The 22,564-nt window shown below is 40.4% G+C and overlaps 2 protein-coding genes across 2 annotated transcripts; both read right to left on the minus strand.

Annotated features, from left to right (window-relative positions):
- Positions 1–540: 540 nt before the first annotated feature.
- Positions 541–16,526, minus strand: LOC145491980 (HAUS augmin-like complex subunit 5). Its single transcript, XM_081471287.1, has 18 exons — positions 15,220–16,526; positions 14,244–14,306; positions 14,015–14,047; positions 11,193–11,368; positions 10,806–10,965; positions 10,486–10,603; positions 9,870–9,946; positions 9,218–9,272; positions 8,664–8,791; positions 8,497–8,578; positions 7,228–7,385; positions 6,298–6,460; positions 5,569–5,649; positions 4,998–5,143; positions 3,945–4,062; positions 2,955–3,000; positions 2,650–2,878; positions 541–2,500 (listed from the first exon to the last, which is right to left on the minus strand). Exons 1-18 carry the CDS (start codon positions 15,336–15,338, stop codon positions 2,377–2,379), a joined length of 2,076 nt encoding a protein of 691 aa, XP_081327413.1. The 5' UTR covers positions 15,339–16,526; the 3' UTR covers positions 541–2,376.
- A 76-nt stretch (positions 16,527–16,602) lies between these two features.
- Positions 16,603–20,511, minus strand: LOC145491981 (uncharacterized). Its single transcript, XM_081471288.1, has one exon. It carries the CDS (start codon positions 18,351–18,353, stop codon positions 16,770–16,772), a length of 1,584 nt encoding a protein of 527 aa, XP_081327414.1. The 5' UTR covers positions 18,354–20,511; the 3' UTR covers positions 16,603–16,769.
- Positions 20,512–22,564: the final 2,053 nt, after the last annotated feature.

Genomic DNA, 22,564 nt, shown 5'->3' on the forward strand with positions numbered 1-22,564 from the left:
GAGGAGGGAACTTTGTTACAATAAATGGATGTGATGTGGCAGCCCCATTGGACCACACTACCGCCGCGCCAACTTAAATTATCCCAATGTGAACAAAAACTGTATTAAACGATAATCGCTCCAGCGTTATTTTCTAAATTTGTCTATAACCTCCCCAAACTGGCATAAATTGAAACTTCAGGAAAACCTTAACAAAAATATACAATTTTACGTCCAAACTCAAACCAATCCTCTAATTCTTGCGGGAAAATAATTGTTAATTGCCATATTTCCTGATTGTATTTTACAATGTATATTTCGAGCGAACTAAAGTTTGCCTCAAGCTAAGATGGCGAAGCAATGAGGTTTACCAAGTAATCGATTGCTATCGAGTGTTGTCGCTCGCTTGCCTACTGTACATAAAGAAAGACGAGGCCGCATGTTTCAGCCTTGGAAATGGACCTTTTCGGCGATATGGCGACCATTTTGAATTCCATTGTTTCAAATAGCTATTATGGGATACTCATGGGGCAAATTAGTATGTATTTGCCCCGTAAGCATTCCATCGTAGCTAGCTATTTGAAACAACAGAATTCAAAATGGCCGCCGTGTCGTCGACAGGGTCTGTTGTCAATGCTGTACCCAGTGCCCGCGTCCCCTCGACCAGCGGCAAGACCGCTAAGACGGCGAGATGTTGCCAAGAGTGACAGGGGGCGTAAAAGATCGTGTACAATAAACGCAGGCAGGGAATAATAGCCCTTTTCAAAGTTAACTTTTCAATGCAAAGGCGAAACTGTTCAAAACGCGATCGGTGGGAGAGGGAGGGAAACCCTGTTCCCCTACATCCCCCTCAGGGTTTTTCCCTCCCCTTTCCCTTTGAACGTCTGGCAGGCAGACTAGAACGCCCCAGCCTCCAAGAGAGGCTGCGAACGAAAGCGAGGCAAGGACCTTTACACCAAGACATCTATTTGCCATGTCATATTTCGGAAGTAAGGAGTCCTACGGAGATCGAAAATAACATCCGACTCTCGTGTAAACATTTCCGTACTTTGAAACATAATTTCAAACGCTTCAGATGCGAAGACCGCAATTGGATCAGTGATTTATGCTTGGGAAAAACATTTGTAAAGTGTGGTCCAGACTGGCATTGTACGGATGATTTATCACCTCACTCACGATGACAGAGATGATAGAAAGATAAGAGCTTCAGCAGACACGACTTCCGGTGTCGTCTAGAAAGGCACTTTAGGATCGGAAATCAGTAGAATGTTCTGTTTTGAAATGTCACTCGTATCAGCTTCGATTTTATGGCCACTTCAGCCAATGACGGTATTTTCCGATTGCCAAGCGGATAAAGCATTAGTTTCTTTTTCACACAAACAACAAACTACGAGTATCACGTACCTTCCTGAAAATGCATTCCATGGAAGGTAAATAGTCCTAAATGCCTAAAGGTGTTAGGACAGACGGGAGCGTGTCATGTTCGACTACTTGCACCCTACTGTTATAAAATATAAAGCTACCCTCGTTTTCTTTTCCTTCGTATTCTGAGACAGCTGGAGAGGGGAAATGGTGTTTTAGGCTTCTAAGATAACTACCATACCTCTCTTCTCAATGAAAATTATAATTGTAGTTACACAGACACTATTTCCACCCAAATCTCTTTTAGGATGCTCGAGTTAGTTTCAAATGATTCTCCCTACGTGCAATTTAAGTTGCGTGCGTACAGGTTGGCTCGCGAGTGGAGGCCGCGCGAGTCGTTAAAAGATGCTATCCCCGACTCGAGAGTTTGTCCACTGCTGAGAATGCCTCTCGCTTTCCGCTTGCGCGCCGCGCACGACTAAGCTGTACATTGGCAGTCTATTCATGGGGGCTTTTAGTGGAACAGTTTGTGCCACTAACAGTTTGCATATTAATGTAGAGTCTGTAGACTGGAGAGGAAAATGAAGCGTTCTTCTTCACATTATTTAGGCTTTCTGGGAAAAACAGAAGGGAGGGGGGAGCGGGAATCGTCTGAATTTTAAATGGAGGAGAAGGGACCGCCGTGTCTTCGGTTTATACGTAACCGTCTCGAGCGGTTATTGAAAAGTGCCCGCACTCTCATGCGAGTGTCTGTGTGCCGGTGACCAATCCACTGCTGTCTCAAATGAGTGGCAGACAAATTCTACTGTCTCATGCGAGTTTTTCTGCGCTGCAGTTCATCTGTAACTGTCTTACGCTAGTGACTAACGGGGTCCTCTGTCCCACGCGAGTGTCTATGTGTACGTAACTCATCCGCAACTCTTTCACTTAATTATAAATGACACAAGGCCTGCACTGTCTCAGTGAGTGTCTCTGTGCTCTAATTCATCATAACTGTCTCTAGTTGGGGATGTGACCAGTATCAGTGTCTGTGTGTCAGTAGCTCATCTGCAACTGCCTCAAGCGAGTAGCGGACAGTGTCCACTGGTCTGTCCACTGTCTCATGTTCATGTCATCCAACTTGACCCAGGGTGTAACGAACTGTGCGGGTTGCTCCCACCTAAGAAAAATACAGAAAACGTAACTGTTGTCAAATAGATAATGCAAGTGATAAACAAACTTTGTAAAAACCGGCTACTGCTCCAGTCAAAGAAATAATACTGAGAAATATCGATTGTTATTGATACCAGAAACAAAAGACGTCCATACCATGAGCTCACGATATCCTTGACAGAAATGCAATCTGACAAAGCTTTGGTGGTTTTATTGAGCCCGTTCTGTACCAGCGGCATGATGTAATCGAGTTGTGCGCGGTCCTGCTCAGTGACCTCCCGTCTCAAACCATTCAAATGCGCGACCATTCTCTCGCACGATCTGTCGCCATCCACCTCACAAACTGCACCATCACGTGACCGTACGAGGGATCTTGTGTCGTCAACTTTAATAAAAAATTTCCATCATCAGTTTAAAAATCATAACAGTTCCACGGAAAATAAACTAAATCACGATCTTACCTTTCTCTTTCAACTTCATGGTCGTCGACAGCAAGTCTTCAGGGGCCTGAAAGAGGCGAAAACAACACGATTTTCTAGCGCTACTCAAATCATCACCACGGAAACGTAGACAATACTTTACTTATTGGTTAGTACAACTAAAAATATATATGTATATTTTAAATAACAGTCGTTAAGTTGTCAGAGCATAAGTGTTCACGTATTCCGATCGAAAAAGTTTCTCGTTCGCTGAACCTACGTAGCCAGTGAGTGCAACGGGAGGCGCGGTAAATGGTATTAAAGTTCAGATTGAAAGGTGCGGGTTCCAGCACTGGTACAGGATAATGTGTTGCTGTATTGGAAGACACTCAGCTCTCACAGCACCACTTTGTGCATGGTCAGGGCCAGGCTGTTCGAGTGAACTAATCAAGGTCAAGCAAGAGTATTGATTTCTCGTTCACAACGTTTCAGTGAGGTTTTTTGTTAATATTTTCAGTTTTCCAGTTTTGATGTCGCAACTCCCAAAATCACCGAAAAAAAAAAAACACTGGCAATGAAAATCACTTTTATTTGGAGAAAACTGACAAAATGCGGTTAGATGTGAAGGGGGAGGGGGTTTTACCAGCTAGACTTTCGAGCCGATTACTCCGTGTTGCTTCGCGCTTCAGAATTTTAAAGGAGCTCAGTCATGGTATTTTGAGTTTTTCTTTCGGCAAAATATAAAATTGCCTTTAAATTGAAGGAAACCTGAAAATAAAAGTTTACTAAGATAGAAAAACACTACACAGATAATAGTAAACCATAAAGGAACAAGGACGATTAAGGATAGAGAAGATTAACATGGATAAAACGAAGAACTTGACAAATTTAGGATAACCTTTGCAATACGCGCAAACCGTGACGTAGCTCTTTAAGCATTGGCATGGATGAATCTCGATGATACAATTTTTAAGAATGCGACAGGATTCACCTTTCCTGTACCTCGCCTAAACCATAGCATAGCATCCTTACCTTGTAGGCTGGGAAGTCCAGACTATCTAACACAGCTCTTATTGTACCGCCCCCTGGACTTGTTGAGAGATTTTCTAAACGATTGATTGATAACTCGCTGACTGGAACTCTTCTTGTACTAAGGAGTGTAAACAAAACGTGATGACGACAAAGGACTTGAAAATTAGTCGTCAGTCACTGGGTAAGGTGACAGATTGAGCTGGGGTGGGGGGAAGAAGGGAATAGAGGTGACACAACACCCTGTTTGCACGACCCGGTCACGTGGTACAAAATCAGCCATGCTGGGAGTGGGAATTGAAAAACAAAGCAACTCGTACCAGTCCATCGTGACCTTGCTGTTTTCATGTAGCATGAAGGATACAACGACGACAATGGAGTAACGTGAATTTAAAAAAATAAATTAATTAAAAAACACGACGGCAACGAGAACAATGGCTACGCACGCAGGTTAACAATCTTTGAACATTTCGTAGCCGTTCTCTACGAAAAAAAACGTGTCATGACCAAGTTCTGCGTATTTTGCAGAACGAGAGCCACGGGAGTAATTTCCCGTATTTCCCTTTGAAATTAATCTCTGCCATAACATATCAGGTTTGAGCAGGTTTTATAGACCGATCGGCGCACTTTAAGGTCTAGAAAATTGTAAAATTCGAAGGTAAAATATAAAATCCGGATTTTTACAAGGCGTTGTCCTTGGTGTCGCCGTCGTCTCTGCTTATTTTGAGGTTACATCCGGCCATCCCGTTAATACAGCCACCTCGTTATTACGGTCACTTTATTCTGGCCCGATCAAAAGCTCAGTCAGTCATTTTCTTATTTCAAGCGCCCATCTAAAACGGGCCACACGTTTGTTACCCGTTGGTGACCGCATTAACGGGATTCCACTGTGTCAATTTTTTAATGGAAAAATAACTCAAAATATCGCGACATTAAGAGAAAATATATGGAGGTTTTCCCACCCGAACCGAGGAACCAAGAGGTGCCAATATTAAGCGGCTGCTGGTAACGCAGGGGAACTCGGATGTGTTTTCATGTCAGAGTCATATTACTGACCTGTCTACACCTGAGTATTGGAATTGATCCAGGGGTAGTGCAGCAAACTTATCCACCTCCTGTGCGATACTGTTGTGTAGCTGTTTAGCCATGGCAACCACCTGAACCTCATGCGAGCAGATCTTCTGCTGTATGTACTGTAAGAGCTTAAAGCAAAACAGAACGTGTTGGTTTAAACAAACAAGGCTAAAAGTACCAATGCAGGAAACTGTGAGAAGATTCTACCGTCGTTACCACAGACGTCACTTTTAAAACTCGCCGACTTTCCCTGATGAAAATAAAATTTCCCTGGCCATATAAATGCCTCAACTTACAGCCTTCCTTTCCACCCATTCGTTACGACTGATAATATTTCAACAAATGTTCCCTCTTCATTAACGAAAAACGTCGTTAAGACCACAGTGACTCAAAGTGTATCTGCCAGCTTTCAGTGGCATTTTCATCCGTGTTAAATCATTTCAATTTTCCCCGACCTTTCCTTAAAATGTCAATTTTCCCTGACTCAAAATAAAATCTCCTGACTATTCCCTGACCTTGAAGAATTTTTTTTCCTAATTAGAGACATCTATACCTCATGTTTCTGTTTCTCAACTCTTGCTCTGGCATTGGAATTCTGCTTGACAAGAGCTTGAATGAGTGATTGTTTGGTTTGCTAAAACAAGACAAACTATATTAGTAATAACGATAGATTAAGGTAACTTAGTTTACACTTCACTTTCAGTAAAGAAAAAGATGAAAATGCGTCTATATATTGTAGGATTAATGAGTCAGAACTTTGAAGCCTTAGCACTAAACACTTCCACTCTGTTTCCCTAAAGGAAATGCAATTTGCTACATGTAAATGCAATTCATTTAATCTTCTTCAATTTCGATATCATAGTTATCCATTTTGGCTATCTACATGTAGTGCATGTAACAGCATTTGTCTTTTCCTTTTCTGCAGTTTTAAACTTGTATTTACAACTTTAATTTGAGACAGTGAAGTCCAGTGGATACACATAATTGTTATATGCTTTTGTTTGTAGCGCCCTCTGATTGGCTAATTCTTGGGCTTTATTCCCCCGTAATAACAAAAAAACTTATTTTAAACCTCGAACGTTCAGTCTTTACAGGGAAATGTCAAACCTCAGCCTTGCCGTATTTACCTTGCTATCACTCGGTCAATACAGCAAGGTCTCAGTCTGAGATTTTCTCGTAAAGACCTCGCTCTCGGTCGATAAGAATTTATGATTATATCACAGATTCACCCAAGATAATGCGGCACGCCTTTTGAATAAAATAACAACAACACAAATCTTACAGCAAGTTTCTCAAAATCTTCAATCTTCTTGTGTTTCATGAGCAGCAATTCCTTTGCTCTTTGTCTTTCATTCCTGGAGTTGGTCAGCTCAGCCATTTCTGCTTTCATGCACTCCAGTGATGCCTTGGATGCTGTCAGTTCCAGTTCATTATGAAGTAAAACTCTGCAGAAATGAAAGAAAGATTTTCAGGACTCAGTTGTTACAGGATTACAGCAGGATCGATTCGGATCTAGGTTACTAATAACAAGCTAATTCGCTTTCTTTTAAACATGTACTTCATATATAGGGTTCGGTTAATCTCAAGCGGTATACAAATTACTTAGCAATTTGGAACAAAGATACACTAACCGCCGTACATGTAGGTTTGTCAAGCTGACGTTTTGAGCGTAGCCTTCCGTCAGAGCAAAGTGAAAATGAGTTAGCTCACAGGCTCAGCGATGCTAACCAAAAGCTGATGTCGCTAATTCTTGGTATGCTTTTGGAATGCATCAGGTGAGCCAAAAGTTCTTGAATTACTGTATTTATGTAAGTTTGACATTTTTGACGATACATGTACTCGAAGTCAAGAATACACATTAGACAAAACCAGTATTTAATTTCATTTTGCTATCTACAACACAAAACACACAACATTTCTGTTTATACGTTCTCTCTTCTCTTCTGTATACCTATGGTAAAGTCTGCATACATTGTCTGAGTCAAGTGCCCCATCAGGCTGGAGCTTATCTCGGTTTCTGTAGCATAAAGCGGCTAGGAGTCAGTATTTCTACTCCCCCCTGGATGGGGTGCTTAATTGCTAGTCCATTGCAGGGCTACTCCCAGCATTAAATTCACCGGTACCAATTTTTTGAATGCAGACCCCATGATCCGGAGGCGAGCGCACTAACCATGAGGCCGCCTCACCTTCACACATGTATCATTATGTATACCTTGCCAACTCAATATTTCCAGGAGAGTCTTGATGACTTGACACTAGATTAGCCTCCAATTGTTGCTGTAGTGTTTGCAGTCTTTGCCGTGACCTCCAGGCTTCATTGAGACCTTTTTCTGACTCAATAAACCTTTGAAAATGAGCAGCTTGACCCTCCTAGAAACAGAACAAAATAACAAAATCAAGTTTCATCTATTTATTTATTTATTTGTTTGTTTGTTTGTTTATTTATTTATTTATTTATTTTTTACGTGATTGATTGGCTACATAAATACATATGAAATGTACTATTAAGTTAGACAAGACCCTTGATTTAATGAAGCATGTATTTAGTGTATGCTCTTTTATCATTACTTCGTATCCCAGTTTCCTTTTATGCAAAGAAAGAATATGAGAGAAACAGTGAGTGAAACACATCGCACACTAACATGGTTGCCACAGACATCACTTTTCAAAATTCCCTGACTTGTCCCTGATAAAAAAATCAAATTTCTGTGACAAAATAAAATTAATACAAAATGTCAGATCTAATAGCAGCTTCCGGCCTCAACTTATATCCGTCCTTCCCACTCATTCATTAAGACTGAGAAGTTTTCATCAAATTTTCCGTCTTCATTAAGGAAAAATATTGTTGAGATCACAGTGAACCCGAATGTTTCCTCCAGCCTTCAGACATTAAAACAGCCATGCTAAGTTATTTCAAATTTCCCTGCCTTTTCTTCAAAATGTCAATTTTCCCTAACTCAAAATAAAATTCCCTGCCTTTTTCCTGACCTTGAAGAATTTTATTTTTTCCCTGCCAATTTCCTAACCTATGGCAACCCTGACTAGAGTACCGTGGGGGCATGAGACGCTCTCAGAGGAGAAAAGCCGGAGTCAAAAAGAGTGACAAATCATTTTGTCTTGCTTCAAAATTGGATGGCTTAAAGTAGAGAATGGCAGATAGTTGTGCCACACCACGGTGCACAACATCACCAATAGTGGGCACATTAATATTGTTGCACCAATGTTTTTGTTTGTTTGTTTTGTTGTTGTCATTGTTGCACCAATGTTGGAGAAGTAGAATCTCATTCTACCTCTGCACAACACTGCACCTCACTGTGCTTCCACTTTTGTGCTTAAATGTCTAGTGCTCCAGTGAGTCTTTCTAAAAGTCTAAGCTAAACGATTGAAGAAAATTATTACAAAATAGAGGGTCGTGAACAGTTCATAGCTTAATCCTACAGTCAAGAGTCCGGCCCAGATAATGCAAAAGATTACGACTCACCTCTATTAACTGGTGAACACTTTGCAGTAAGGAAGGTGGGGATGATGTGTCAGTTAGTTTGCCAGAGTTTTCATATTTAAACCTGATGAAAGGAAACAAAATACATGTAGAAAACTTCATATGAAGCACCACTCAATGAGTACTGCAAAATCATTCCAAAAACTAACTTGAGTTCTCTGGCATCTTTCTTCAGGTCAATTCTGGCAGACAATTCCCGCAGACTGACGGCGGAGTCCTGTGCTATTCGAGACAATGAGGTGAGGACGTCATCTGCCAGGTGCTGAGACAAGATATTCTAAAGATGTGTTGGAAGAAAATTAATTGTTCATCAGCAAATTTAGTGAATCTACTCAGTATTTACACATGGGCGTCAAGATACAGTTGAACCTCCACAAGATACTCTACTGGAACATCCAAAAGATATGTACAAGATACAGTCAAACCTCTGCCACTCCTCAAAGCAGACACCTCTTGGACACTTAAGTTCATCATGACTCAAGGATCAAGCCACATACAAACCCTACATTAATTTTTCAACCTCCCATAGCCTGAAGTGCAAGCCTCAAAAATTAACTCTTCTTTGCACCCTGTAACACCTCTCCAACAGGCGTGTATTAACTAGTACATGTACTTTTCAACATACCATACTTACATGGTTACTAGTTACAAAACTGTATTTTCAAGATACTTACATACTGACTATTTACAAAACAAAACAAACCTCTACTCCAGTCCACAACTGATCTTTAACCTTTCTCTGACTGCTGTCATCAATTCTAACAAAATTATTAATACAAACAAATTCAGAACTGACCATAAGTTGGGCCTTTTCAACTTGTAACCACTCTAGATCAACTACACTTGTAGTGAAGTTCTTATTATGTCTTTAAGCTTGGCTAGTGCACAAATAGTGTAAACAGGCCGGCCTGTATGCCGCTACATTGTACTTTGAGTAATATTTGAAATGCTACTGTATGAGTATACCACTTGAACAAAGACTGCTGAAAAAGAGAGAAACAAGATGGAGTGGAAGAGTTGCAGGGCTGTCATTAAGTTGTTAGTCCGGCTGTAGCCTTGTTCTCCACACCCGTAGCAATTTTGATACTTGTGGGTGAATTCTATCAACAACAGGCAATTTCACCCCTAGCATCAAAGGAAAATCAAGCATACTCAGCCGTAAACAGGTGCTACAGGTTGCCGCCCTTAATCACAGCCCTGGGTTGGAATGCACATTCCAACTCTTCCAACCCATCTTGAGAGTATTGGACTGAGAATGTGATGGTCTTATGAGCCTACGTGTACTGGTACAATGTGATGGGATGATCAGTTTCAAATGTTATGAATAAGTCATACAATCATACAAACTACATCACCTTCCAGTTTCTTCCTCTGCCTTGCACACGTCATGCAAAAAGGAACCAATTCTTTCACACGATTCCCTAACTGATCTCTGATGCAAGAAAAAAAAAAACACAAAACACTCAGTTGCTTTTAACAACATAATAACAAAATCAACCAATTCATAAATGTTTTATATAATCATTCAATCGCTCATGTTTCATTTATTCCCATGAATGTACGTCCATGTACAAGTAGCAAAATCACAGACATTGTTACTAACAAGGTGAAGTGCTCCAAATCACAATTCTAGAGGCTAATAAGTTAAAGACACCCAATTAGAAGTTGGAAGATGACTGCTGCGACAACATAAGCCATGGCCAAGTGTTCACATACAACTGTAGGAGTACTGTTAGTATAATATATGATTTGATAAAATTTAATTATACGATTTGACTTCCCCCAACACCTCCAAGCATTTAAGTCTTCGAATTTAGAAAAGATTTCTTTCAGAGGGGAGATTGCTTCCTTTCTGAAAAAAAAAATGCAGATTTATAGCTAGTGCAATAATTTACTAGAACCATGGCATGCACTTTCGCACAGCATTTTTTTCACAATTTGTGGCAAGGTTTACTTTTCCCTGACACTTACAGTACAAGCTGATTCCAACCCAGTAGGAGTTGATCGTCCTTCAACAGTAGTAAATGCCTGTGAGCTTCCAGCAATGATTCCTTGTGATGTGTAATATGTTGGATCCATGGATTTCTTTCTAAAGGAAACAAAAAAGGGAAGTAAAACATTAAGTCCTTGTGGACAACGTTTTACACTTTCGGTCTTAAAAACCATATTACTGTTCTATACAAGTGCATGTATGTACAGCATTATATGTACAGATGAAAGTCTACAAAAAAATGTATCTGTTAAATACGACTGGTTAATAATAATTATATACTGTTGTATGTATTACACACCTTGCAACATTCCTACAAATTGTTATCTTGTCATTGATCTGTTTAGCCAAGCTTCTGTACAATTCTGCTAACTGCTTGCATTGCTTGGAATGAGCACTCAGCAAAGTAGTTCTTTTGGCGAGATCAGAAATTTGTCGACCACCTTCAGAGTAAGTTTCCTCTGCAAAAGAGTTAGTTTAACAACATTTACAAGGACAGTAATAAAAATAATGTACTTACATGTTCACCCAAAAAATAACTACAAGTCCTTTGGGCAGCAGACAATGTTGTTTCCCTAGGTACCAGTTGTTACCGGTAGTCGAAGAGCATTTAAAATTGTTCCCAACATGGCAAACTTCAGATAAAATACACTGTTTCAACAAGAAAAAGACAAAAAAATATTACAACCTGCTTCAAGAATTTCCTTCTGCACAGCTTTGATTTCTTTTTCAAGATGATGAACTTTGCTTTTGACTTCTAAAAGTTCTTTTGTTAACTTAGAGTGTTTTTCTTTGATGCTTTCTCTTTCTTCATCACTTGGTTTGTCACCTGGATGAGCCGCCATTTCCTGGATTAGCTTTTGTCTAGCAGAAAAGGTTATGTTGTCAAGGGAACTTCAACATTTCATACAGCTTTCAATCAACATGTCTACAAGTGAAATGAAATCAGCCCCTTGCAGAGGAGCAGCGGCCTAATGGTTGGTGCAGTAGACTCTGGATTAAGCACTCCAAGTTTGAGTCCTGGCCGGGGTCATTGCATTGTGATCTTAGGCAAGACACTTTACTCTCATGGTAGCTCTCTCCACACAGGTGTGCAAATGGGTACCCACTAATTTGTTAAATGCTGTAAGGGTAACCCTGTGATGGACTAGGATCCCATTCAGGGGGAAGTAGAAATACTCTTAGCCACTTCATGCTACTGAAACCGGGATAAGCTTCAGCCATTTGGCCTGACATAGATTTTACCTCACCTTAACTGGAATCACACAAATTTTCCATGGTGAGAATATTTGTACAGTGAGAATATTCTTGTGTAGTCTACATACTGATGTACATTATTGATGGACACTGTTCAATAACAAATACAGTAGAACTTCCGTTTGCCACCACCTCTCATAAGCGGCCACCTCTCCTTACCAGTTTTCCAAAATACCAAACGTTTCCAAGTCGAATCACTGTATTTGGAACCTCTTGAAAGCGACCACCTCTCGTAAGCGACTGTGACCACTTAAGAGCTAAAAGTTTGAAATTTTCTTTTGTTTTTAAACTCTCATGTATTAAGGTCATTCCTTAGTATTGCATTGCACATACCTACTATGCACGATTTTCGCATCATTAGCACGCACATGAGCGTGAGCACGTACGAAACGTAACAGATTTCCCTCAAACTAAGCTTGATAGTGAGATAAATGCTCCTTTTCTCTTAAGCAAGTACGGTTACCCGCACTTATTATTTCATAATTTCAATGGGAACAATATCCTCAATAACTGAGAAAATAATTGGCAGAAATCTATGGCTTCCTTTTTTGGCAAATGAAATACATACTACAGAGGGAGACATACCGTAACAGGCCCAACAGCGCATGTCCAAATTATGTTTCCTTTAAAGGATAAAAAATGCAGGGTATTTGAAGACATTTTTTTTCTGGGACATAGATGAATAAACAATCAAAGAAAGTCAAACTCTGTGCGATATAACACGCTGCACTGAAAAATAATCAAGCTTATTTCCTGTGCACGCAGATTACCAAAAGTCACCTAAATAATGGTATTTCTCAGCATTGTGGTGTGAAAACAAGCAAGATGACCCCCTCTTTTTACTACGTTTTTAACATCTCCTTGTCCTGTCACAACAGCGTACCAAGTTTCATCGGAAATCTATGGCGGGTTCTTTTACTGGGGAATCACCTTAAGTGACCACTTGACAGATAATAGAGCAGAAATTGGATATAAGGTGTTGTAACATTATTGCATTCCTGGCTGGTACAAGAGACGGAAAGTACCAGATATTTTCTTGAAAGTAACTTTTCACATGAATAAAACATTTAAACCCTGGGGTAAGTCTCTGCAATTACCATGTGATAATGAGGCAAACTTTTGACCCAATATGGTCTAAGCTCTCATAAGTGACCACCTAGGCTTGACATTTTGGGTGGTCGCTGACAGGAGGTTCCACTGTACGTTGCAAACTGGCACTGTATGTATTGAAATAGAACAAACTGAAAGACAAAATGACAGTTCTAGATTATGCTACATGTTGCATTCCTCAATTAAAGCAGGGCTCAAAGTTTATTTTTGGCTTTGGGAGCACTTGTGCGACCAGGTGCAAATTTTTAGGCGCACAGCTTCAAATACTTGGAGCACCTACTCGAAAAGAATACTTAACGCTCCAAAAAGAGCGACTCAGGCTTCGTGTTGCAATATGGGCCTATTCTAGCAGTATTGAACACAACGAAAACAAATAAAAGAATCAGGATATTTCACACAAGGGTTATGCTTAGATCAGTTAACTACTGACATCGCTCCGTTGAGTATCCTCACTATCCAATTGCTTATTGTTTGCCTCCCTTTGAAATTCTGTTCACGAACATTCTTGATTTATTCAACATCTGGGTAGAACTAGCATGAACTTTGGCTAGCTTTCAAGCCATAGAACTCATGGACCAGCCCGTTCCAAAAACGCTGGACATTTTTGTATGTCAGACAAGCGAAAACAAAGTTTTCTTTACAAAACGCAGCATTCTGTAACTGTTGTTCGCGAAGAACGAGCACACAATTTAATTCTCATCCCCAGTTTCCACGCTTTCTGCTAGATCATCGATTGCGGAAGAAGCATGGGCTTCATTCCTTCATTTGCATGCATATGTGTCAGCGGAGTTGTTTACAACACAGAATGTGGGGAAGAAATGAACATTCGAGTTCGGAGAATCCACTGGGAAATTAGGCTTAAAGATGACGAATAGAACACACACCAATGAAAGGAACATGGTCACGTGAAACTTTATTATTTGGTGCCTGGTTGTGTTATATCTATGTTTATATGATATTTATCAATCTGAGTACGTTAGTATGGTCAGGTGAGTAAGCACTAGAGAAGTCGCACTGTACTTTGGCTTTGAAGGTGTGGTGGTGCGACCACACATGATTTTTTTGGGCGCACAGCCAAAAATCTAGTCGCATATGCGACCAGTTGGTTGTTAACTTTGAGCTCTGTAAAGCAGAAAAAGATACAACTTTAAGTTCCCATGAATCTTCTGGACAGTTCTGTTGTAACAAAAATGAAAAGAAATTAGTGTGCTCTTGATTTTTCAGTGACTTGCATGTGACTGCAAGAATAGAGTTGATGCCAGTATTCAAACAAAAATAATTGTAATTTATATCTAAGAAAACATACAATAACACTCCGTATCTTTATAATGATAATAGTAATATTAAGTGCGATATTATTGCAAACACTCACTTTGTGGACCTGACATGCTGCAATACATAGTTCCAAACATCCACCATGGCCCCACGACACAACCTGCAGAATAAATTTCTTCAGTATCAATGTCGATACAATAATATCAAACTTGTTACATTCAAATGAAAAACCAGAGGCAAGAGCATACACAGGGCTGTCATTAAGCTTTAATTTACTTGTAGCCTTGATCTTCACACTCATGGCAAACTTGTTACTTTATGAGTTGATTGTATCAAGTACAGGCCAGCTCACCCATAACATCAAGGGTCCATCAAACATACATTGTACTCAGCAGTAACAGGTGTTACGGGTTACAGCCCTTACTGACAGCCCTGATGCAAGATGACCTGCTCATCTACATTGTAGCAGTAATCACCTTAAGTTGAACATGCTACCGTACATTATTACAGAGCTACTGTGCAGTGTGCCAAGAAGGTTCTCTCCAATAGCCCTGGGCCAGGTTGTTCAAAAGCCAGTTAACGCTAACCCAGGATTAAAAGTTAACTGAAGTATTAATTCTTCTTGTTTAAAACGCTTTTCAGTGCTTATGTTTTGTGTAGTTTGAGATTATTCAAAGTTCAAAACTGAAGGACAAGCAATGTAAACGAAATACCTCACCAAAAAGTTACAAAACTGAGATCAAAACTCTTGCTAATCCTGGGTTAGCTTAATCGGACTTTGAATAATCTTGAATATTAAAATATACAAGACCTAACAAAACTTGAAATGCATATTGTTTCATTTACAGGTAAGCTTAAACTGCTGAACGTGATTAAGTTGAAAGCTTACAACTAACTTCTGCATCTATGAATGCTAACCCAGAGGGAGTGGACAAAGTCACATTTTATGCTCAACTGCCCCCCTCCGGGAATCCGTTTGCTGATATTAATTGTTGCAGCCTACACTGCGACAGCAAATTCAGCTATCAAAATAGCTAGTTGTGAGCTAAATTTAAAAACTCTGAGGTACTTACATCTTAAAGTCCTCGTTAGTAGGAAGAGTCGTATTTACGTGTCGTCCGTGGGGTCTAAATCGCATTTCATCCAAGGCCCAGTTTCGCAGTTGATCGGCGAGATCCGGTTGTCTCTCCATCTCGGCTTGCAACAGATTTTATGTTTAGCTGCGTTACCTTTGTTGGTGAAGTACTACACGATTTGCAATAACCTAATCTACGGTTACTTAGTCGATTCGCTTTCTCCTATGTTCAAGCAAGATCGAACGAGTCAAGCACCAAAAGACAGCCGCCATTTTGTTTTGGCGGGATAAACACTCATCCCCAGTCTTCAATGCCAAAACAGCTCGAGGCTTGGGTACGACGCCGCGCGCGAAACCCTTCGTATTCGTAAATTATATTAGTATCACCCAACTAGTGGACTAATGCAAATCCTGCATTTTGATTGGCTACGCTACTAGGGGACTATTAGTAATAGTCATCGAGTAGCGAAATTGGCGCCATCGAGCGTGACGCTTTCTTTCGTTGTATTCCCAAATAAATATTTCTTCAACTTGCATTTGCTAACTTTATTATTACCTTTTCTGTCCGACTAGTTTATTACCTTTTCTGTCCGACTATTTAACAATTAGACCCTTCACCCTCAAGGGCCACGGGTCGATAGCCCATTCGGCTTCGCCTTATGGGCTATTGACCCGTAGCCCTTGCGGGCTATTTGGAGTCAATTTGTCTCAACTGAGCATGTAGCCTTCTCGGCTCAAAGTCGGCGTGTGTTAAAAGGGACTAACAAAATGTACAGAGTGATGTACACCAAAGATCGCTTTTAACTGATTGAAATCAAATCAATTCGATGCGAAAACTCAAGCGGGTTTTCCACCACTTTGTACCAAGGTGATGTTACAAGCTAAGGTGGTTTGTTTGAGCGCTAAGGTGGTTGGTAAGAGCGAGCATTACGCGCTGTTTATTTTGATAATAAATCGGCGTATGAGGGACGTAACTCTTCCAAAGAGCGAAACTAGCAACACTTCATACACCTCATACGTCAAAAATGCTCTGGCGCCTCCTTACATTGCGGACTTATTTGTTGTTACCATGCCAATTCTCAGTATCATCTTAGAAATTCTGATTTCACCATATTCAGATTTAGGAATGTTGCTCATGGCAAACATAGCCTGACTTATTTAGGTCCTGTCATTTGGTCCAAACTCGACAAAACTATTCGATCAACTAAATCATTGGACACTTTTAAAAAGCGCATAGGCATCAAATTGGATAATTTCACAAGCCCACTGGACAGTACTTGTAAAGACTGTTTTCTATGTAACAACACAATAGTTATTATTGCAAGACTCATTGTTTGTTTTATATATACTTTTATTCAAGTTTATACTTACATATGTTCATATATTTCATATTCTATTAATTATTGGACAAGTAATTGTAGTTAGGTGACCACAATTAGTGTACATTGTATGCCAGCGATTACAACACAGCAATGAAGTTTTTATCTTATCTTATCTTTGTACGTCTGATGGTTAAAAAGTAAATATCTACTGAAACATTTACTGCGTTTAAGAGCTAGAAACCTTATTACAAGCATCTTTTAGAATATCTAGAGTAAGCTCAAGAAACTCCAGGGCCTGCTCTCTGCTCACGACCCGCTTATTGTAGCTATTTGTGCAACGTAACTTTCCATTGGTGGTGGCAAACATGAGCCCGAAGACGAGTCCTGAAGGACGCAAAGACACCGACGCTGCAAGTCCGTCAAAGCAGTAAGGCCCATTTTCTCCTGACTTCCACTCCTGACGTCCGACGTTGGACAAATTGAAGACTCTCAGATCTTGCTGGTTACACTGTGCCCCCTTTTGTTGCGCAGATTCTTTCAATTTCAGTTGGCATTGCTTCAAGAATTTATGGTGCTGTCCAGTGAAGAACGCCCACTGGATATGCCGAGCGCAATGTTGAGCAAACTTCCAGAAATCCTTGTTCCGGGCTGCTACCTTGATTTCAGTGCGGAAACTGCTGACACACAATGCAAACTCATTGCTCTCAATCTCGGGTCGACATTCCTTCCTAACATCGACGTTGCAGCTTGATTTAAGGTAAAGTGGGTTTATCGACGTTTCTTCTTTGCCTTTGTGTAATATTTTTGCCATGGCCAAATGTGCAGCCGCAGTGATGGCTCCATGAACCGAGCACTTGAACATTTTGCATGCCTTGGTCAATCCCAGTGTCTCTTGGAAGGAATACTCTCGCCACACAACCGACGTTTTATCTGATGCAGCCGGGTCGCGGGTGAATACTGGTGGGTACCTGGCCAGGTATAGGTTCTCAGGTCTTGGAATCTTCAACACCGTCTTGAGATTTGACATCCACGAAGACACTCTGTAAACCATTTTGTCCAGTACAGACGGAGTGCAGCGGTGCCGCATCAGAACTCCAGTGGAAGGACGGAACGGCATGCTTTTGACTTCAACTTCTTGGCCTTCATAAACCAGGGTAAGATAACGAAAAAATTGTTCCATCATAAGAAGGATTGAACGACCGTCTGTGATGACATGCAGAAAGGTAAAGAAAATCGAGTTTTTGTATGCGTCCTTCGCGGCTCCATCTACGTGGATTTCATCTAAAAGAACGGCGCGCCACAAGGGACCGAAGTTTAGATCAAAAGGTGTCTCTAGTTCTCGCTCAAAAGTAGATTCAAGATCTTCGGCGTTAAATTCCTTGACTACTTCAAAAGGGATTTCACTAGGATCTTCCACCTCAGTGAAGTATTCGGTGACCGGTTCTCCATTGCGCGACTCTTTGCATATTTTCATCCTCAAAAGTGGATAGCGTTTAGCGAGCAACACCAATGCCTGCCTAACCATCTCGGGAACAAGGTGTACTTTCGATTTAAGACGCAGAAGAAACACAATCTTTGGAATGTGTCGTTTATCAAAGGCATTGATAAGGCCTTTTTCCAGAGGTCCAACTGGACGACTAAGCTTTCCGGACGAAGTACACTGGATTTCTGTATTCTCCACAGACCTACTACAACGCGAGGAATAGTGGTCCATGAACAACAAAATAGCCGCCAGCACCGTGGCAGCGATACAAACAACACCATAAGGAGTGCCGTGAGAAACGAAGGTGATAAAATCGATGGCAAACATCTTGGCAGCAGTTATCTTTGTAGAAACTAAACTGCTCCTTGCAAAAATGTCAGACACTTGCTCTCGAATAAGAGCTCTGAAGTTGACGCCGTTTGTCGCCTTTTGTAAGTCAACAAACACAAATGTTGGGACAAGTTCCTTTTCAAGAGACGGGCTAGTACAAGTACTTATTTGCAAGTAAAATCCACTTCCAGTCACATCTTTTGTTTTGATGGGCTCTGATTCATTAGGTGAAAGTGTTTATAATCTACCGATATATTCCCCCGATAAATATTTGTGGGTTTCGTGTAATTATTTATACACTGCAAAGCATGTTTTAGGATTGTTTTAGAAATATCAATGAATCATCGAATCTGAAATCGTACAATCTTCTGAAAGGTTATTCCCTAAAGGAGAAGTATACAAAAAAATGAATATAGATTTTTTTTTTAATATAGGCAGAATATGAAGGTTTACACAAACAATGAACTCCCAGCAGAAGGATCTAAAGGATGCAATGCCACCACTTGAATTTATAGACAAATATTGAGTGAGAACAGTGGGGTGAACTTCTTACTGGTCCGACTCGATTTAATGACGTTTTTTGCTGTTCAGCCTTCCTCAGATAAACGTTAAAAACTAAAAAGTAAATACTAGTTACATTAGCTGCGTGTATCGGAGGTACAGGCTTATATAAGCAACTTAATTAAGAGATACAAAAAGGTTTAATTTACAGTAGTATGAATAAAAGCAAGCGGCAAAAGTTACGTAATAAGCCAAACGTAACACATTCCCCGCAAAAGGCCTCTGAATGATCATAATTAAGGCTATTACATAGTCCCAAAGCAGGGCCCTTAAACAATACTGTAATAAATTCCCTGCTGGCAGAGGGACCATGAACAGCCCACCAAAAACAAAAATAACAGAATCCTCCAACCGGGGCCCGTGAACGCAAAAGGCAAGTCACATAAAAATTGAAACTATTTACAAAGGACTAATGGATAAAATAGGAGCTGGAAAAGTCACAATCATTCTCGAAGCAAGAACATGTGAAAAGGTCTAATTAATTGCTATAATTAATACGATTTTTGGGACGAAATTTCCGCCTTTTGTTAAGGCCATGCGGATTAAGTGTGAATAATTGTGTCATCCAATAGGCTTCTCTGGTAAGCAGTAACTGGTCTAAATGTAATGGATTTTGGAAGGATACAATTTGCTCAATGACGATAAACCTCATTTGAGAAATGTCATGTTGGGAACTATTGTAATGTGCCGCCAATTCACACGTTCTTCTATCGTTGAGCATATTCGATTTATGATTGGCGATCTAATTTTAAACTCAGTTGACGTCGAACCCATACATTGTAAATTACATTTACAGCACGTTGCGAGATTAGATATTGTCTAAGACTGTCTAGCTCTCTGTTTATTTCATATGCTATGGAGCTAGAGAACTCGCACATCTAAACAAAAGCTCAAATATAACAATGGTTTTGCACGTGCAAGTAGATATAGAAACTACATGCAGGAAACGAGCTGATATATAGTGATGCGCGTGGTTTGAACAACTCACGGTATGGGAAATTAAGCGTTTTGAGGGCCAAAGAGAGAAAGACGTAAATAACTTACAAGGGGCTTTCGAGACACGTCTCTGAAATGAAAGAAAAATTTCGTGTCCCGAGCAGGATTCGAACTCGCGTCTCCCCGCATACCAGTGGGGCGTTATATCCACTACACCAGAGGCAAACCAGGCTGGATACGTGGTGACCAGTCTCTCAAAATGGCGGGTCAGCTCCCTAAACCCGTGGCAGTATGCCGTCACGTTCATCTCGTAGCATCTAGACGAACGCTAAAAAGTTTTGATTTCTTTGGACTGTCGCAAGTTTCAAAAGTCAAACTGAATATTGGCATTCACGGTGTAAATATGGGCCTGCAACGTAAAATCCATCTCTGTATTGTAATCACGGCAGTTCACTTTAAAACATCATCTCCCATTGAATTTGAATTGCTACCATCATTTTTGAGGGGAAAAATTTCTCTGCTCTTTTGAGAGGTCTGCAACTGAACAACAACGCGTAATAAGCAAGTTCGATATATCAATATTCTAACATGGCTCCGAGTCTTTCAGGACAACATTCTATATTTAGTCTTGTTTTCTTTGCATCCAAGTCTATTTTGGGAATTGAGAGACAAAAGAAGCTTAAAAAAAATTTACGATATTGACCCGAAAGCCTAGGAGCCATGTTAGAATATTGATATATTGAACGTGACCTATTGCGCGGCCAATTGCCGAAAATCATAAATTTAGCTCGCGGTTTTTGGTTTCTGCGTGTTTTTGTAGCGGTCATTCAAACTACAGTTAATAGAGGGGAATGGTTATGAAACTCGACAAAGTTCTTTGTTGTATGTTTTTGTTCTCTTTTTTGGCCTTGACCGTGCACAAAACACAATAGCTGTTTACTACTGACCTAGGAACTAACCAGCAGAGACATTTTGGTTACGTAATTCATGCATATTGTATGAATGCAAAACAAAAGACTGTGTACGGTTATGGACCTTCCAACATAAATCTTGGCATCTTTGTTTGCTCCTTTGATGTTTGCCGGGGTTCATAACCAGTACCCTCTATTAACTATGTTCAAACATCTCGAGCAATCTTTGTCTTTGCGAACAGTCCATTAGACGTCAAAACGTTGTCTCCGCTGCAAGATAATTACTGAATGCAACTGAAAACAATTTGTTCTGTACTGAAGATCTTGTGGTCTTTGTGGGGACAAACACGATTATTGCGCTAACATAACGTAAAGAATATGTTAGGTACTGTTAAATGATCGGTTATGACGACCATCGTCCTACTAGTAGGGTGGTTTTGGTTTTTAGGAAAAAACGAAAGCGGTCTGCGGTTTCGAATGAAGAAACTGTGGCGGTTTGCGGAATCTATGACCCCCTTTAATAGACACTCATTAAAGAACTAATATGGGAATCGGAAATAACGTTTACAATGTATATTTCAATTAACAGCGGGATCCTGGAAACGGAAATGGAAAACATTCCGACTTTAATATCGAGGACTCGAGTGCAATATATCGAGACAGAGGATGGAGAAGACAACAACATCAACAAAGTAAAGCAAAGGAAACTGGAAACTAAACGTGTACGTTGTTTCGACAGCTTGGTTATTCAAACAGTAATTTAATGAACTGTCAGTGGTCACCAACCTACCCAGTTGGCTCTTTTTTGCCTTTTTATAATTATTTCGGATGTCCTAGACTTGCATTCGGTGACTATGTTTGCGGCGAGAAAGGCGCGGTCAAAACCGAGCTGTCATACCGAAACGACGCGAGAAAAGTCTCTCTCTTCGCAGCGCACATTGACCCAGGCCCGAAAGGACAGCGGCTGAGGAACGAAGACTGCACGCAAAAGATCAGCGAAGAACGAGCCTTCGGCTTTAAAACCGGATTCAGCAAATTAATTTGGAAAAGTCTGAAGTCAAAAACCTAAAACCGCTGAGAAATGTTTAGCGATCGTTGCTATCATGTGGAAACAACCCTTCACCGATTGCAGCGGTCGTTACGACAATAAACGCTTATAGATAGACATCAGTCCTTTCACCCATCGTAACGATCATGGCGACATATTCAATTCTCAAAGTACTCTCCAGAGATTATAGCAGTCGTTGTCATAAATATATACAAAAATATAAAACCTTTATTTACCCTCGGCAGTGTTTATAGCACAAAGGCTAGTGGGGCCGAGCAAATATAAACTGAAACAAATAATTTAAATTCAACATAACATTGTTAAGAATCCCAACTGGCCGGAGGGAAACCAGTTGGTTATTTACAAGCGTGGCCGTGGATTTGAACAAGAGACTACCGTGAAACAAATCCAGGTAGTGGTCGAAGCGGGATGCATACCATATACCAGAATGCACTGCGTCGTTATTCGATCCAGGGGCCCGTTTAATTTCTCGAAAGCCCCGGAAACTTTTCGGGCCCGTAAAGACATTTTTAGTTCATCTGTATCTAAAAACGGAGAAGTGTATACGCCTGAAACTTCTTGTATAAAGGGAATCTCTGTTCATATTAAAAATATGTGAATAAAACAGCTCAGTAATCATATGGTTCGAGTTTTTGCTATATGGCTTTCCGGGACCTTCGAGAAACGGGCCCCAGGTCATCTCTGTAGCGATCACCTGGAAACTGGTAGTCATAATAAAACAATAATAATAA

Source organism: Orbicella franksi, chromosome 7 (genome assembly GCF_964199315.1).
Source record: "Orbicella franksi chromosome 7, jaOrbFran1.1, whole genome shotgun sequence".
In the NCBI taxonomy this organism is placed as follows: Eukaryota; Metazoa; Cnidaria; class Anthozoa; order Scleractinia; family Merulinidae; genus Orbicella; species Orbicella franksi.